The 19,099-nt window shown below is 42.9% G+C and overlaps 1 protein-coding gene across 1 annotated transcript in view; it reads right to left on the reverse strand.

The window, feature by feature from the left end:
• LOC139923167 (MICOS complex subunit mic25a-like) overlaps window positions 1-19,099 on the reverse strand; it is a 77,477-nt gene that overhangs the window by 22,022 nt on the left and 36,356 nt on the right. Inside the window, exons 6-7 of the mRNA XM_071913886.2 lie at window positions 17,231-17,301; window positions 2,172-2,307 (exon numbers count right to left, since the gene is read on the reverse strand). Of these exons, the coding sequence (XP_071769987.1) occupies window positions 2,172-2,307; window positions 17,231-17,301 (207 nt within the window). The remainder of the gene's footprint in view (window positions 1-2,171; window positions 2,308-17,230; window positions 17,302-19,099) is intronic.

The following is a 19,099-nucleotide window of genomic DNA, read 5'->3' on the forward strand; positions in this document are numbered from 1 at the left end:
ACACACACACACACACACACACATTCCATTAGCAGGAGAGGAGGGGAATGGAGCTTCAGCGAGCTGATTAGCACATGCAGTATCAGTGTATGCCAGGGGAAGCCTCAGTGCCCCTGAGCCAAGCAGAGGAGAGCTGAGCGGAGAGCGGCGCGGAGCAGAGCGCTACGTGGTCTGGGTGCATGATGACCAGCTGCACCTTCAAATCCCCCTACTGTACGAACTTTGGAATGACTCGCTTCCATCGCTCTCTCTCCTCCTCCGACTCCTCCTCTCGAAGAATTTGTTACTTAAAGCTGCTGCAGTGGTGCGCAAACCGGCAGAACTTTTCTCTGCTTTTGGAAAAATACAGCTGTAAGGCCTGTAGAGGAACGAGAAACGGTGGAAATGACAAGGCTAGGTTTTACTGAGTGAATAAAAGCGGTGGTTCTTAACCGGTTTGCAGACTGGATTGTCATGTAGCGAGCTGCTGGGGTAAAACTTGAGGAATCTCTTTTCTCCTTTGGAATAATAAGTCCATTGGTAGTCTAGAAAAACAGTTGCTCATGTGCCATGGAGTGAGCTCACATGTTGCATGAGATTATGCTTAAATGGAAAGACAATCAATGGCAAGGCAAAATACATCAACTTACATAAACTCTTTCCCTGACTTTCATTAAATTCTAAGGTAATCCGCATATGACGACAATCTCTGTGACAAAAGTTCATGCAGTTTGCTGCTTCGCCAGCATCTATTTATATTTTTCTACCTCCCCTTCATTGCTCCCAGAGCCGAATGTGACAATACCGAGCAACTGATAATTAGGTCTGCCTTGAAATGTTCGGTCGCACATAACTGTGCTGTGCTATTAACAAGGTTAAGCGCCACTGTGACCCTGTGAATCACAAAGCAAAGGCACCGTAAGTCATATGGTATCAAAAGGGAATCGCTTCAAAGACTAAAATGACACTACGGAGATAAAGCTACGGAGACGAGAAGATCTGAAGATATAAATGTCACGTTATCAAAGGAAGGAAATTTTCTATCGTATGGTGATTCGGAATCTAGGTCTCACTAAGGGGCTACAGTGCAGCAAATCTAATGCTAAAACTAGATCTATACTATCATACCTTCTAAAGCCACATTTGCTTCCATTATTGAACCTCTTCATGGCAAGGTTGTGACAGCTGGGGTGAAAGCAAAAAAGGAAATGGAAAATAAGTCAGAGAAAAAAAAAATTGACCTAAGAAATTGACCTAAGCAATCAATTCCACATCAGATACAGCACATGATTGGCAACGCTGTGAACTTGCTTAACGTCTGTGCAGGGAGACGTTCTGAAAATAGTAATAATGATAATCACTGGCAGGTTGTTTGGGAAAACAGTGTGGGAGTTTTCCACTCCCACACTCACTTTTCCCTGTCTTTGTTTTCAGATGACAGCCTGCTTCTCTTCACTTGCTTTAAATGATTGTGTGCCTGTAAACTACCTAAAATTAGAAGCAGGCTGCAGTGACAAGCTGAACTGAGATTGAAGACTTATCTCATTGCGACGAGAGCTATGTTCTGCTTTGAAAAGATGTCATTTGTTCAGTATTGGGAGTAGAAAAACAAGTTGGGTAATGCTGGAGAACTTGGGATTTCTCACTTTTACATCAGACATTCGCTCTGAAAGCTATTTCTAATGACAAGCTTTCTCCATGTAAAACTTAGTGACAGCCCTCAAAATGCGCAATCGTATATATATATATTTTTTTGTTCCTAAACTCCCCCAGAATAATTTTGATAACATGAGAAAAAATTGGATTTCTTTCTTTTACATCAGACAGACTGCTGCTTGGAAAATGACAACATATTCCTCCATGGAAAACTTCAAAAGCCACCGCTCAAAATGCATTATTGTGTCCCAAACTCCCCCAGATGTTTGCTTTTCTGACACTGGATGTGAAGTCCAACACATTGCTTTTGTATTTTCTTGCAATCCCTCTATCACTATGATTATGAAGCTATTAGGCCAAAAAAAAAGGGATAAGTGGAGTTTCTAAATTTTGATGTGTAATCTTAGATTTCTTTTCAACTAAGGAGTCCTAATAATTCCATTTTGCGATGATACTTTTGTTCCTTCAGCCTGATACGTTACCCACAATGATTTTATTCCCATTTCCATCCCTGCTGGAGACAAGCGAGCTCTCACCTTCTTTGCGGCGTTGATACACTGCATGTATTCTTTGGCCAGGTCCGAACAGCGTAGGGTCTCCTCTCTGTTCTCCTTATAACAGGATAGAATCTGAACCTGCAGACCGGGGCACACCGGCTCCGTACTACGCGGCCTGCGGAGAAAGAAAGAGAGATACAGATACAGGGAGGGATGGGTGGAAACAAAGGGATGGAGGGAGGAAAGGAAAAGAATGTTAGGAAAGCTTGATTGTTGTTCTGTCACTGACGGGGTAGGATTTGGGCTGCCAGGACAAAATTCAGAGAGAGAGAGAGAGAGAGAGAGAGAGAAATAATAACAGAAGCTAATAGGGTTTCTCTCTTCTTGGTCTTTATATTTGTTGTAGTTCAAGAACTTATGATCTGAGCCTAGAGACCAGGGCAGAAAAAAAAAATGTTCTTTGACTATCCTAGAGTTAATTGCACAATCATATAAAAACATCATAAAGAAAATGATAAAATTGATATGTATTTAGCATTCACATCTATGGTAAAACTAGAGAAAATAAGTGAAACCTGCTGATTTTGACATCAAGATCAAAGTTTCATAAATTACTTTGGCTTGGATATGATGTTTTTTATTGCTGTTGTTGTTGTTGTAACCAAAAAAGAAATAGCGTATCATGAAGTCAACGGGTACACCAGCTCTTTACTACTACTGTGTCTGAAGAGAGATAGAGAGAAAAATAGACTTGGGACGGAACAGCTGCTGCAACATTAAACAATGCATAGTGTTTACAACAGTGTTCTCTGTTCCTCCACAAGTGGGAAATGCCTAACACCCAAGTTGACAACAGCCATTGAAATGAGTAGTGGTATACAACGGCAAAAACGAATATGTCCACGCTCTCGTCACCTACGCTCTGCTGCGCCGGCACAGCTAACTACTCCCTCTAAATTTGTGCATCTGTGTGGCACAACAGAACAATAAAGGAGGAAAAAAAACCCATTAAAATAAAACTAACAGACTCTACGTGCCGCGCTACAACTCCTGTGCACCGCAAATTGTCTTAACGCACAGCCAATCCACTAGAAAGGAGGTTTGATTAAATGAGGCATGGAAAAGATGAAAAACAATCAACACCCACACGCCCACTGCAACATGTTTAACATAACCTATAGGGGCGTGTAGTACGTGCTTCGCAGCAAATCGCGCAATTAGTCCTAAATCGCGTTTGATTTGATCAAATAAGGCAGAAAAATGTGCTTTGAGAGATTGAATTAGCCGTAGTTGATATGATGCGTGGGCTGTGGTATAATTGGTCTTTGCCTGTCTATCTGTGTGATTGGTAACTATGACAGGCTTATTGCCCGCTTGCCTTGCTGTAATGGATTCTGATTGATTGAGGCAGAGACAAGCAAGTTATGTCCGCCTATGGAAAGGCACACAAACAAACACATCCATCCGTAAACACGGATGCGAGAACGACCCGCGCGCACACACACGCCGACGCTTCGATCTCCGCTGCACCGCTCGCACACCCGGCACACACACACTCGGCTTTCTCTCCGAGGAGCGTTTAACACCGGGTTTAATTGAAAGCCAAATTAAAGGCTCTTCTCGGCTTTGATTCACAGAGGAGAGCCGACCCCGGCGTTTCAATTACAGCGCATCTGCAGCCCCGCACACACACACACACACACACACACACACACACACACCATCAGTAACATGGATGCAATGACTGGTTTTATCTGGGCATGGGTTATAGGGGTTAAAGAGGAAGAGGAACACAGTGAGGGAGAGAGGGGAAAAAAATAGAGGAAGGAAGCGAGGGATAAAAAGATGAGAAAGGGAAGGAGCGGAGCGTCCATCAGTGTTCTATCGTAGGGCCGCTTTAAAGAGCTGACGGCCTATCAGATCGCTCTGTTCTCCCACACCACCTCCGACGGTTAATCTCTCTCCGTTTCATCTCTCTCACTTTTTGTCTCCGTCTTCTCCCCGACTCTGTTTCTCTCTCTCTCTCTCTCTCTCTCTCTCTCACCCCCTCGCTCTCTCTCGTCACATTAACAACATAGAGACGACGACACCAAAGCGGCCCCATCTTTCTCTGGCGCGCGCTCTTTTGAGGCCCGGCTAAGATAAGGAACTCGTCCTTTAATTTGAAATAAACGGCCTTCATCAGGGAAGCCAAAGCCTCCTGATAGCGCCGCGTGGTTTATTAAAGGGGCTTGAAGCAGAAAATTGGTTCAGCCGCGGCGAAGCTAAAGCTCTGTCCGAACGCTACGCCAAATTGAAGGTGAGGTCTTAAATCAGAAATATTAACTGAGCCGCTTACAAAAAAAAAAGAGAGAGAGAGAGAGGCCCTGGTTTTTCAGCTGGAATGAGGTAAAGCAGGCTGCCTGTCGAGGCATGTGTGCTATGTGTGTGTGTGTGTGTGTGTGTGTGTGGGAAAAGTCATTTTTGGGGGAGTTTGCTACGCATCTGCGCGCGGTAAATATGACAAAACACACAGTGAGATTAGTTGCTTAATTAATGACGCTGCCCATTATTTTTAATCTCCGGCGGCGAAGGCGGAGGCGCGGCAAACAAAGCGGCCTCAGACTTCTGAACCACGCAGACCAGCTTACGGAGACAAAGAGCGGGAGAGGAATGAAAGGGGAGAAATTGGAAAATGGAAAAGACGCAAAACACAACAACTACAAAAGCCTCGGCTGGCAAAGCTATGAGACTGATAAGGAAGATGCTTTTATCGCCTCTAAACCATGCCTCTCTCTGAGTTGGAGTGATTTTTTTTTTGTGGTTTTCCTTAATGGCTTTAGCTATACATATGAAACAATGTTTGTCTTACATGCCATTTTATTTATACCCTGTCAACTAAAAAGCAGCGGTATCTCCGCCGTGTTTTTGGGCGAGCAATTTGAAAATCTTGTTAAATCTGGGGAACAGCAAGCAGAGCCCCAGGGGAGGAAGAATGATGAGGATACAATATTGTCACTGACCTGAAGGCTATAATACAAGTTTGTCTGTGACAGACTACACACTGTGCATGTGTTGTACTACAAACTTTGACTTGTTATGACAATACTTTGCCCTCCATCTTTCTTTCTACCATTTTGGGAACTGAAATAAATGTGAAAATGAAATCAAATGTATAATGCAGAATGTAGATCTGGCCTTTTGCAGTCACAGTATTGGAACGTATATTGCATAAAAGTGTTCACTACAAACAGCATAGAGTTTAATTACTCCTTACATACAACTTTCTACAAAGATATTAATGACATCAGCGCAAAAATGAATGAGAACTACAACATACCTGTAAAACACAGGTTAACCCTTTATTCTTAGCAATATTTGTGAACATGCACAACTCATAGAATGAATGAGCTTAAACATCCTGATGAGCATTATTTCAAAGTGGTGCTAACAGGCATGCGCTCCCCACAAAACATGACAAAGAGCGTGTTTAATGGAACTAACTTTTTCTTCCACCAGCCACAGAGGCTGATAGATAGAAACTTTACCTGCCACTTTCATTATATTCTCGGACAATATGATTTTTACAATGGAAACAATGGAACTAACAGAAATGGCAGGTATGCTGGTTATCTACCGAAGTGGCTGGTAGAGTGGACCAACTTTCCAGCCATTGTCAAAATTGACCAGCATTTGGCTGCTTGTTGTTGAGAAATACACTTACTCAGTAACTGGGATTCCATTGAAGTATTTTTAATCTGAATTATGATTCAAATTAGAAAGGCTGAACAGCAATGACAAATTTTGCAAAGATTTTGTGAATGTCGCAAAAACGTCTTTTTTTACGTCTTTTTGTTGATAAAGAAATTATGCAATAGATAGTGATGGAAATGCATCTGTCATATAAATGGGATAATCGGCCCAACAAATGGTTCCATCTCAGCGCACAACAGTTCACAAGTGGCTTCTGAAGTGTCGCAGCCAAGGCTCTAAACTACGCAACCTCCCAGAAATGTCACAGCGCTGTCTCTCCCATGGATAAGGTGCCTGTCATGGTTGCATGCACATTGTAGCCCACAATAACAACTTGCCCAATACTAATCAATTCTTGAAAGACTCTCCACTTGTCAGAAAGATGTGTTTTCTCACGAAGCGACGTTCCAGCTGACAGAAATGTACATAATTGGAAGTTTTTTGCAACATTTAAAAAAATTTGATTAAAATTGGATGGAAACATAGCAAGTGTGGGTCCTGGGATGAGAAAATGTTTAATCCCTGGTGTAAAGGGAGAGAGAGGGAGAGAGAGAGAGAAGTGGGGGATGAATCTCATTCACCCTACAGAGCCTTGATGTGTAGAGTGCTTGGTAAACCGGGCCAACCTTATCTGTTGAGGACGGAAACGGCATTTGACATGTTAGAGGGTTGGAATTCCTGAACGCACCAGATTACCGTTGCCGGTTTGATTAATACCAGAGTGGTGGAGGGGAAAAGAGAGAGAGAGAGAAAGAGAGAGAGGGAGAGAGAGAGAGATGGTGGACAAGAGAGGAGGGAGGTTGGGAGAGGTGAGAAAGAAAACAGCAAAACAGACAGTTCCCTCTTATCTCTTGCTTGTAGCTTGTAGGCACCTGCACCCTGACAGCTTTTCAATTGACTGAGGGCACACATCCTCTTCTCCTCTCCTCTCCTCCCCTCCCCCCACGCTCCTTCACTCGTCCTCCCGCATCTCTCCATTCCTATCTTACCCATGGAAGTGGGGGTCCTCTACGTACCGGCACTCTCTCTCTCTCTGTCTCAACAACGCAGAAGAGGAGGTAAGACCAATTCCTCTCAATCCATCTCCCTTTCATCACTCCTCTGTCTATCATGTATTGCTGGAGATACTTTCTTTCGGTGGGGTTTCCCACTGTGGCCCCGCTGACTTTTCCATGACTTCGCATAACTTGAGCCGAAGTGGTTCAATGAACTAAAAGTGTTATTCCATCCTGGGTTTTTTTTTTATGTTGTTTTGCAGCTCGGAAAAGTTCTAAAGGGGTAAACAGTGGTTTCCGCCACAGATCGACTTGCTGCAGAGGAAAAATAGCTGAAAATCACTATCTAATGCAGTGAATGGGTGAGTAAAGGAGGTATAAAATACATTCTGGTACATTTCTGTTAAGTGACCCATTTGCAAAATTCCCTATTCCCTGACTTCTGCATTGAATTTATCAAATTCCGGACATTCCCTGCCTGGAATAGACCACTTAGACCCACCCATGTATCCTATATATTCTTCACTAGAAACACCATTATTATTTTTCTTTATCTCACATCCTCTCTCTCTCTCCCCAACCTTTCCTCCTATATCCTATATATTGCTCATAAGATCGCCCCTTATTTCTTGAAGGAAATTCATCTCAATCCATCCCTCCACTATCTCTCTCTTCATCCACCTGTAAGTCCTATATATTGCTCTTCAGGTACATCCTTTCTTTTGTCTTTATCCTCTCATGTCCGTTCATACTCCTTTCTTTCTTTGTTTCTTTCAATTTGAATTAACTGCATTTCCCATGCCATGTATTTGTTGTTGTTATATAGTTTCCCTCCTTGCTGAGTTTTGTGATCTTTTAGCTTCAGTTATTCAATTTTGTTGTGTATTTGTTCATTATCGTGACAATTCTCACTGGCACAATTCTCTTATTTCTGTTTTATCAATTAAATGTACAAACCAATGAACTTAGAAACTACACACTAATCCCTGTTCTCTATTCTGCTCCTTATAGCTACCTCCTCTGTTTTCCTTTTTTGGTGAATCTCTGGTGCTCCCTGTAGGGACTTTTCTCTTTTCCCCCTCCTCAGGGAGGTCAAAGGTCAGGATCAGCTACAAAACGCCACTCCTGGAGCCACTAGGAATCAATGTCTTGCTCAAGGACACTTAAGCAGGGAGGATGCTTGACATCACAGAGCTTGAGCCTGGATCTTCTAGTTGAAGGACCGTCTCCCTACTGAATACACCACCCAACACCTCTACAGTATCTCTCTTTCTCCTCCCCCTTCTCCCTAATTCCTCTGTATATCTCATATATTACTCATCAATCATCCCCACTTCTCTTGGACTATCCATCTATTATCTATTATTGTACTTCTAAAACAACAATGGATGCTACAGACTGTAAGCTATAGACTAAGGTGGTGAAGGAGAAGAAGAAGCTTTAGCGCATCTTTCTTCGTTGCTTTCTACGGTTTCCACATGTAACGAGTTTCAAGCCAGCAGGGTTGGCTGTCCCATGAGCCTTTTGCTGCTGACACCAGTGGTGAGATTAGAAATTATAGTGTGTAATTTTTCAAATGAGGTATAAGCCTAAGTGTGTGTACAGGGTAAGGTGTTGATCCCTCTGGAGGTGCTGTGGGTCTAATTCAACCAAACACAAGCGATGGGAGGAGCCCACCTGATAACCTCAATGACACACCTGCTCTAAGCTTTTTTTCCTCGACCATCCAAAGCCAGGTTTCTACATGGCTGCTCTCCTGAACCGGCCCCAGGGGTAGTTACACTGTCTATTGGTAAAAAAGAAAAGGCGCTCTTTGTACGAGCTGAAAGCGCTGCGGTGCGTAACGCGCACGTTTGAAATTTAACCTAGTCCAACTTCAACGAGCCACACACCATTTTGTCGGCTGGCTTTTCTATTACGGCACAGCAACAATTGCCAGGTAGTGTGCTTTTTAGCTTGCACTCTGGACTTGCCTTGTCAGTGCTTCCAGTCTTAACACTGACTGATCTCCTTAGGCTGGTAGGCTGACATCCTCTGACACAGGCAGGGAAGATCTGACAAAGGCTGGCTATTAAGGCTAGTTCCACTACTACTGTAACAGACAGCTGGCCTTGTTAAAATGCCTCGGATACTGGCCTGGGCTGTTTGACGTGGATATCTGCCTTGTCTGTCTCCGTCTCACTCTCATTCTATTACTTTCAACTCTGAACCGATAGCTCTCTCCCTCACTCTCTATCACACACACACACACATACAAAATGTATCCAGACTACAAAAACAACTGTTTCCGCCCTCGTGTCTCTTTCACTCTAGCTGTAATTCCGCAGCTAGGTAAAGCCTGTCATGTCGGTGAATACAAACTGCCTCTGCTAAGTGGTCATCAGTTATGCGTGGCAATCTCTATTACAGTGCGGGCCGGCTCCGGACCGGCCTGCTGCCACGGACCATTACGAAGAAGCATCTACTCCACTTTATCATACAGCCTAGCTTTGCTATTCATTTATTTATTTTTACTTGGATTTGTTGGATTTAAACTTTACAAAGGCTTTTATGCGCACCAAAACCCATTCAGAACAAATTCCATTATCTCAAAAAACATCATCAATCGGAGCACAAGGCTATTTTTCTTAACACTACAAAGGCCAAGCTACAGTCAATTTTTTTTTCTTTTTTTATATCTCAGTTTTCAAAATGTTCCTCGGCCCACTTTCTGTAAAAAACAGATTCGATTTTCAAAATCTTGCAAGGAAATAGTAGTTATAACTACATTCACCCCTTCAACTGACAACTTAAAGAGTAACTAAACCCAAAACCCAAATTTGTGGTGAAGCCTGACACGTAATGGTAAAAAGTAGGGTACTGGACTGGCCATCTGCTATTGGCTGGTCTTTGTGCCAGTTGATGTCACCACCTGTTGTACTCTATAGAGGGTGACATCACTTGGCACAAAGACCAGCCAATAGCAGATGGCCACAGATTTGGGTTTGGGGTTTAGTTACTCTTTAAGATTAGATAAGATAAGATATACTTTAATTGTCCCCTCAGGGAAATTTTTCTTAGACAACATGCTGCAGTTTCATAGAACATACAACATCAACACAGAGACAGCAGCATCATCAATAGCACAACGTCGAATAGCAACACAGCGCAACATCAATCATAGCGACATCATCAAAAACACGACAGCAGCATAACAACATAGCAGCAGCATCAAAAACACATCAACCACATAGCAGCGTAGCAGCAGCATCACAGACGACATCAGCATCAATAAACAGTGGGCCCTAACCCATACATTTTGCATGACCCCGCACAAATCTACTCCCACTTTCTAGTGTGTCAAACAGACATTTGGGATATACACATTTTATTACCCAAAACTGGCATTATGCTAAATTGTGTTATCTATAGGAGCCTAAGGGCCTTCCACTGCATTGCATCAATTGGAAAATTCAGTTAATCATCTCCGATACTGTTGAGGATTACCACAGTGGTAATTTTGCTAATGCAGACAGTACAGAAAGCTGCTATAGAAACTGTAGCCACAGAAGCAGTGGTACAGCACTGAGGCTTTCAGAGTCATATAATAATACACGAGGGAGTGTCCTTTCTATGCATTCTAATGCTACAGCTTCACTGCTCCAATTCAGAGTTAAACGTTGAATCAGTTTGATTACCAGCACTATGGTGCAAAATCTACTACTGCAAAATATTTTCGGACAGAATTTTCTATGAGCTAATTCTGCAAGGCAACAGACACAGGCAGACAGTAAGCATACTTCTGGAAATTCTGAGCAATAGATTTTAGCTTCACAGGGTGAAAAGCATCTTAAATAAACATCCAGACCCTTTGATGTTGCAATGATCTTAAATATACATCTTTTTCTTAAACATACTGCTAGATTTAGCTCTACCTGCTCCCCACACTGCAAATATACCCAAATTAACAAGTCATTTAGTCTGGTATTGAGTCTTAAAATATGTATTTTTCTTAAAACAAGTGAAAGAATCTGCCAATGGGGTGAGATAATTTCACTTGTTTCCAATGCAAATCAACTTGTTTCAATAAGTGTCATTATCTTGCTACTAGTGGAGTGAGCCACCTTATTTCAAGATATTGTCACTTTAATTTCAGGAAAATCCTTTAAACCAGTTGCATTGGAAACAAGTGAAGTGCTGACAAGGGTTTTGAAGGTCTGGATAAAGAAAGCAATGCACACAGAGCAGGAGAGAGAGGGGGAGGATTACTGAAGCAGTCCTGTTATGCTCCATGGAGTTTGACATTTCAGAGTGCTACAGGTTGCAATCGCACACACACACACGGACGCACACACACACACACACACACACACACCGAGGCGACAATGACACACTGGCCGCGTGCTCTCTGGTCCCTCATCTCCCGGAGCGCTGGCAGCCAAAGCCCTCTCTGCTGCGAGGATTAAACTGTGGATTAACACATCACACACACATACACACACGCCAAGACATGTATGCAGGTATACACACGGGGGAATCGTACATACTTGTACAGAACACAGGAGCACACACACACACACACACACAGTGCAGCCAGGTGGTTTTTAGAGTCACCCACAGCTCATCTTAGCTTCATTATAAAGCTCTGTGCTGAGAGAAACTTTACTCAAATAGCTTTACAACTTATAACCAAAACCAGACTTAGTAGGACTTGGGCTTCCTCAGCTGTGGGACTGAGTCAAACAGTCCCGCTCTGCTTCCCATCCAACTTGTGGAAACCTGCTGTGTGTCTGAACTGCGGTCATCCAGTGGCTAAACTCTAGTCTTGTCATTTGTAAATGTTAAAAACACGGCACTGGCTGTTGCTTTTGAAATATAAAAATGATTAAAGTGTCTTTCCATCAACTTCTAATATCTCTGTTTCTCTCTATCACTCTCTGTAGCTCTCTACAAACTCTCTCTCTCTCTCTCTCTCTCTCACACACACACACTTACGCAGCAAACATGTCTCTGATGTCTCTCATATTGGGCCATTTCATCAGAGCACTCCTTGCTGCCATGGCTTCTGACTGACAGTTTCTTCCTGGCTGATGTGGCGGGTGACTGTCTCACACACACACACACACACACACACACACACACACACACACACGCAAGCTTAAAAGATCAAATCCCCAACGTCAGGCTTAAGAGAGCCTTGAGTCTGAAAGACCCCATGAAACAGCATCTTTACTTCCGTGTTTTGATGTATTTCCTGTTGATACAGGATGTTGGGGCGGGACATAACGCAGGGAGGGATCATTCAAAAGTCTAAATCAATGGAATATGAGTTAGGGAGAGAAAGGCATTTTTATTTGATGGGAGGGGCGGAGGGGCGGGATTGTTCAAAACTTTAAAAACTTTATTGGTTGGAATTCATGTTTACGCCTACAGTACTAGTGCAGCATGAGGTCACCATTAAAGATACTCTGTTTTCCAGGAAGTAAAAGTAATGGGAGTTCTTACATCAAATGACACTACTTGACAATTGATACTAGTGGAGCGATCTGCCTTATTTCAACATATTTCACCACTTATCGGCCACCGATCGCTATCGGCCGATATTCTTTCTAAATAGTTTGATCGGTGGTCTCTATAAAGGACGATCAGAAGTGCCGATCAGATGACGCAAAACACACGAGACAATTTCTCTACGCGCCTCTAAAATGGCTTCACCGGTCTGGCAGTTCTACCAGGTGTCTGAAAAAGACAATAAATTTGCAAAAATGTTAGGGAGAGACGAGTTGGGAAGAGATCCAAACAAGAAGTCTCTTTGTGCGGTCTGTCTCTCGCTCTCTCTCTCTGTCTCTCGCGCTCTCTCTCTCCGTGTCGCTCTCTCTCTCTCTCTGTCTGTGTGTGTGTTGCGCTCTCTCTCGCTCTCTGTCTCGCTCACTCTCTCTCTCTCGCTCTCTGTCTCGCTCACTCTCTCTCTCTCGCTCTCTGTCTCGATCGCTCACTCTCTCTCTCCCCGGACCCGTCTGTTCATCTCCCATTGCACACGCGGGCGTGAGGGATATTTTTTTTTCCATGCCAAGAAGACGACCGGCTGAATTCCCAAAAAGAAGAACTAAGGGTTATTAACATTATTTATTACACGGCTTTGTTGAATACTCGATTCTGATCAATTATGGCATTCTACGGTCTGTTATTTCTGAATAGCAGACTGCTGCTATGAATAACAGACCGTTTCTATGGACTCTGGAGGACCATGTCCAATCATATCAATCCGCAGAAAGAAGTCCGGTAAATTTAACAGTTAATTTAAATTTAACAACGTCAGCTCATTCGCGACACCCTGTGGCAAAAAAACTTTAGCTTTCCGTTACTCCATCAGAAAACCATGGAAGATTTTTTCTAATACTAATTTTAATATATTTGGAGAGCACGACACTTTCGATTCATGGTTAATGGTTGAACTGTCCCCAGTAAAGAAAAGAAAAAGAGAACAAGAAAACAGCGCAGAAAAAGCAAGAGAGGTTAAAAGACACAAAGAGCTGGACGACAGAAATCGACAAAATTGAAGAAGACAGACATGAAATAAACACCAAACGGAACACGGTATGGGCTATGGCAATGTTTAAAGACTGGTTGACCAGCTGGTTTGATGGGTCATCATTGTTTTCACTACAGAGTTTACGTTGCTATGGACGCAGTTCCAACCGTAGACTCTAACGGACTATTTTTTGTAGCGGAAACAATAACATTTTTAAATCAATAAAATCATTTTTAAATCAATATTTTGTGTCAAATTATTGCTTTCTGTAGTAAGTAGCCGTGTAATAAACGGGATAATGTACAGCGAGTGGGTCATTATTGCGAAATAAACCCCGACAGGGTGATGCAGGACCCCGACAAAAAGCGGAGGGGTCCTGAAATATTATCCCTTACTCGAAATACAGCTGGGTTTCCGAGACTAGCAGATTAGCTGTATATAGGCTACTGTAGGTGCTAGTCAGTATCCACTGAGTGGACTGAAAACATTAATATTTATTTTTTAACTCTGACTCTGAATGCTTGCTCCCTCAATCCAGATTAATATTGAAAAATATTTTGTTATGTTGCAGTTTTTATAGTCTCTAAAGTTGGAGTAAATTGATAAAGGCCCTGTGTTTTCCATCTATTGGAATTGATTTTTGTTGCCTCAGTAGGCCTATATAAAATTTATTGTTCTAACTCGGTATGTTGTGCACATTTAGCTTTTATTCTAATTTTTATTTTATAACATTTTATTTATTTTATTCCACAGGAAAGCTATATTTGTTAAGATCTAAGCTGCTCCCAATAACCAAGCGTAGGCTGCTATGGTTTAAGTTGTGTCTCTAAGACAGAGAGTGGAATATGTTGCACATGTTGCCTGCCAATAAACAGTTGTCAATTCATCAGTTTCAGTTTCAGTTTCAGTTTCAGTTTCATTTATTAAAGTTTGACATGGCAGGGTACAACAGCATAAAAACACAGTTTTTAAACAGTGAATCCTGAAATGCGTCAGACATTACAACGATCAACATCATAAGCAGAAGCATAAAATGAAGTACATAAACCCTAAAATAAATAGGTCATTTAAATAGGTCATTTAAAAAACAATTTAAGAGCACGAGGAATAAAAGAGAGTTCATGTCTTTTGGTTCTGCTCGTGGGCACTACGTATTCCCTGCGCCGACGAAGCGAGTAAGTGGGTGTTGAGGCTGCAGGCAGAAAAACATGCAGGGGGGATGAGCTATCCTTGAGTATGTTGGTGAGGGTACGCAGGGTGGCCTCCTCACGCCTTTCACTCAAGGATGGAAGAGAAGAAGACGGAATGCCAATAATGCTGCAGCATCGCTTTTGTACCCGCTCCAGCTCCTCGGAGAGGCCTTTTGTCATGATACTTTCTCATCTCTTAATTTTAATACTTAATATACAATGTTGTTAAGAATAGTTAAATAAATAAATAATGCTACACGATGAATAGAAGGCTTCAAATAGACCCCGTGATCAGTGATCGGTATCGGCCTGCTTCCAGCGATCGGTAATCGGTCCCAAAAATCCTGATCGGAGCACCCTTAGTGAAGGTTCATTGACCTGACCGGACTGAATCCTAGTCTCAGTGAGGGATTAGCCTTTTGGTTGTCAGGGTCGTCATATTGATGAAATGCATTATTCATTTCACTGGTGTTTTTCAAACTTCAAGGTAACAGAGCAGAAAATAACAGATTGATGCACATGAACATGTTACTTTGGAGGCAAAGTATCATAACCACTGTGTAGTAGAGGGCTAGCCCATTGTCAGCCCATTTAAATGAATCCATTTTGAGTACTTACAAAAGAAACCAAGGAGTCGTGTGATTTATCGTACAAAACAAGTCATATGTCCATTTATGAGGCTGATTAAACCTGTTGGCAACATAAATTATACAATATGATTTTCTCCAACAAAAGACAAGGCTTGGCTTTTCTCGTGTTTTCTCATGTCGTTTAGGAAGAAGACAAATCTAATTACACAAAATGTGTTTCAAGAAAACAATTAGGAATAAATCACCTATTAGCCTATATGCACACCAAAAGGAAGGCCGGACATAAATCATACCATTTGGTAGAAAACATATGCCATTTGGCAGATTCTAGGCTATTAATAGCCTAGAAATTTCAATAACATTTTCCGATAAATATTCACGAAACATCGCAATATCGGCCCAAGCCTAGTAGACGCTTCCATCCAAAGTTACTTATAGTTACCACATGTGTGTACATGTTAAGCATGGGTGGCCCAAGAGGGAATCAAACCTCATAAATTGCAGTGGTAGGGCCATTGAACTATACAGGTCCATATGAAGCACAACGCATTTACATCACATATTTGTCACCATATTCTATTCTGACACCGTATTCTGATATACCCACGCACACACGGGCACGTATCCTTCATTCATTAAGGTATTACGGCTGGATTCCCCAGAGGTTAGGGTTCCACTAGATTACAGCATGAGAGGGAGCTTAATCCACTGTCTAAAACCTGTAAAAGCAGCATATAATTGACCATGAAGGTACTGTAAATTACCTTCCTGAGCGGTGATCGTTTTATCTACCCTGATAAAACACTCATGGGTTTAGAGTACCCCCCCTTCCCCCTCCACACACACACACACACACACACACACACACACACACACACACACACACACACCATCCATACCAGCAGAGGATTAGAGGTATTACAGTACAGTATTCCCCAGAGGCAGGATCACCTGGTCTACAGCATCGGCAGAGATAAAAAAAACACGTCGGCGTCGCTTTTTAATCTCACTGTAATGGGGGCTCTCATACGCCCAGGCTGCCGATAGTGGCATTCATTCACTCCAGATAACCATGGAAATGGTGTGTTAACTACCAGGCTAGCACACAAGGAGGTAGGGGGAGGGGAGAGGGGGGGGGCAAACAGAGCCCAAAGCTCCCTGTTATCATCAGGCTTAAGAATAAAGCGCAGGGATTGGGTGTGAATGTGTAGTCAGCAGGTGATTACTTCGCTGTGGAAAATGGAGGGCATTTTTTTTTTTTTTTTAGATAAAAAGGGGGGGGGGGGGAAGAGAAGCAACCGCTCAGCCCTGTGTTTCTTAAATGATAGTTTTATGGTTTTGATTTTTTGTTTTAACATTTATTTATCCAGGGTTAGGGTTAGTTGGGGGTTAAGCGGGGGTTAAGAGCATTACTCATTCTCTCCCCTCTCACATCTCGGGATTCGAACCGGCAATTTTCTTCACGTCACGAGCTCCGCTTCTCTAACCTCCGGAGACTGCATTCCTCATTCAGGTCCCTGTCTTAAAAGTCAAATCGAGGAGAAGGGAAAAGTTCTGAAGTGTGAAGTAAATGCATAAATCTACCGGAATAACTTCAGTTCGCCGTATTGGATGAGACTTATCAATGAAAAGGCCCATTACTGGGTTTGACACAAAATTCAGCCGTGAATCGAGGCCTGGTCTCTAATGTGAATTATAGCTCGGCGTTTTAAAGACTGCAGTGGCAGTAATGAGCTACCTTTTCCCCGGCTGTGGCTCATTACAAGTCCGCGGTGAGAAGCGAGGATTGGGAAATAGGGTATTGTTAAACTCTGCTTAATCAAAGCAGCCAATTAAAACACTTATCACATTAGTCAGGTTTGCTCAAGGGAATGTTTGCATTTAACTGGTCGGGAAAAAAAATAAATGGGGAAAAGAGGAGATTGTTATCTACTGCTGGTTATTAGTCTGGTGTGTGTGTGTGTGTGTGTGTGTGTATGTGTGTGTGTGCGTGCCAGGGGCTCAAGGGAATAATACATCCTCACCTTTGTAACCATTGGCTGCAAATTAGTGTGTGTGTGTGTGTGTGTGTATATCTCACCTCACGTTGGCTTCGGTCATGGAGGCAGCTTGGTGGAACTGCTCACTGCTTTGTTTGTACCGCTCCATGTTCTAAAAGACACACACACACACACACACACACAACACAAACAACATTTCTGTGAGTTTATTTTTTATGTGTTCATTTTCATATTTGCATTATTTTGTTTGCTATGGCAAGCAGGTGTGTTTGGGCATGCTGTGCATGCTTTCATAGTCTGTCATTTTTTAAATGTTGGCTTGTGTGTGAGTTGTTTGCATTCTTGTGAGAGAGACAATATAAAGTAAGATGATGGAGAATATCCCCGCACTCTGACCAGCTCATTTCTTCCCTGTGCTCCATCTCTTTATCTGTCTCTCCCTCTTGTCTTCCCATTCCTTCCTCACTCCATAAACCCCTTTTGTCAATTCAGCAAAGCTTCACAGCTCTTCAGGGTCTCGCCTAAAAAAGTTGATTTTAAACCTAAACATTAACTCAACTCTAACCTTAACCGCACCGGAGACCCCGGGCCTCAATTTGCAAACACGCTCTTAATGCAGAACTTATGAAGGAAAAGCAGAACTCAAGGAGATGTATTTTTTTTTCTCCCTAAGAAGGTTTTGTGAATCCAGCAGCCCCTCTCTACCAAACCCGAGCCTCGGCAGTAACGAGGTGCATTACTCATACATTTTTTAAGATATCATGATTTCTGAATACGCAGCTTGGCCGAGGAGCGCGAAAAACCCCAGGCAGGCAGGCAGGCAGCGGTATTATGATAAAACAAGCAGCTAATCCACAACAACTGCAGCCTCTCCACCGCTGATCCTCCTGGCTTAGACCTCCCAGCTCCCGGCATCCCCCCCAAATATTTAACCAGCAAACCGTACCAGCTGGGGACGGAGGGGATGGGGGGAGGGAAGGGAGGGAAGGGGGAGAGTTAGGAGGGAGGTAAAACAAGAATAAAGAAAGAGAAGCAGAAGAAGAAAGTAAGGGAGAAGAAAGAGAGACAAAAGGAGTGAGAAGAGAGAGCGAGAGATGCGTGAACTGGGATAAATTGGGGAGAAACCTTCATTTGCCTCGACTGCTAAGGGCAGGATTAGGCCCTGTGTGTGTGTGTGTGTGTGTGTGTGTGTGTGTGTGTGTTTGTGTGTGTGTGTGAATCATGCCTCTTGACTTGACTTAACCTCCCTACCTTGGGAATAGTCATTAATGCCGCGACCACAAGTAAAAAAAACACAGAACATACATCTATCCTGCATTACTGCTACAGTAGCCATTGAATCCTATACTGAAAAGGTATAATGTGACACAAAGCCTGTGTCTCTCCATCATGTACCTGTGGCCTCTGACAGCTGAAAAGAGAACAACACCTACATTTCCCAAAGTATTCCCCTCAAGGCCAGAGCAGTAATGTACTGTAGCAGTGATTGAGTGCATGTGTTGCTAGCAGGGAAGGAAAGTAACCTTTTGCCTTCAGGCCACAGCAAGTCCCAAAATTCGCCAGCCGCTTTCACTACTTTACCAGCCAATTCGATTTTTCTAGGATAAAATCGGACTTCCAAATGATGGTTGGTTACCTCCCCGAATGGCTGGATACTGACACCAAGCCTCCCTCATGTAGGCCTTCTCCAATCGTTTTTGATGAAGGAAGAAGAAAGCAAGAAGGACGAATGGAATGAAGACATTTGAGACTCAGCCCTGGTCTGCTCTCTTTAGGCTTCTTCCAACAATAGTGCCTGAAGGAGAATTTACTCTCATCATTCATATCATCTTTGAAATTCTGTTTGTGAACATGCAGAAGTCTCAGAGAGCAAAGGCCCTAATCTGCGAGGGCATCAAGAGGCAAAACCTGCAGGTGTGATTGATGAACAGGATGGTTAATGAGAGTAG

Source organism: Centroberyx gerrardi, chromosome 14 (assembly GCF_048128805.1).
Source record: "Centroberyx gerrardi isolate f3 chromosome 14, fCenGer3.hap1.cur.20231027, whole genome shotgun sequence".
In the NCBI taxonomy this organism is placed as follows: domain Eukaryota; kingdom Metazoa; phylum Chordata; class Actinopteri; order Beryciformes; family Berycidae; genus Centroberyx; species Centroberyx gerrardi.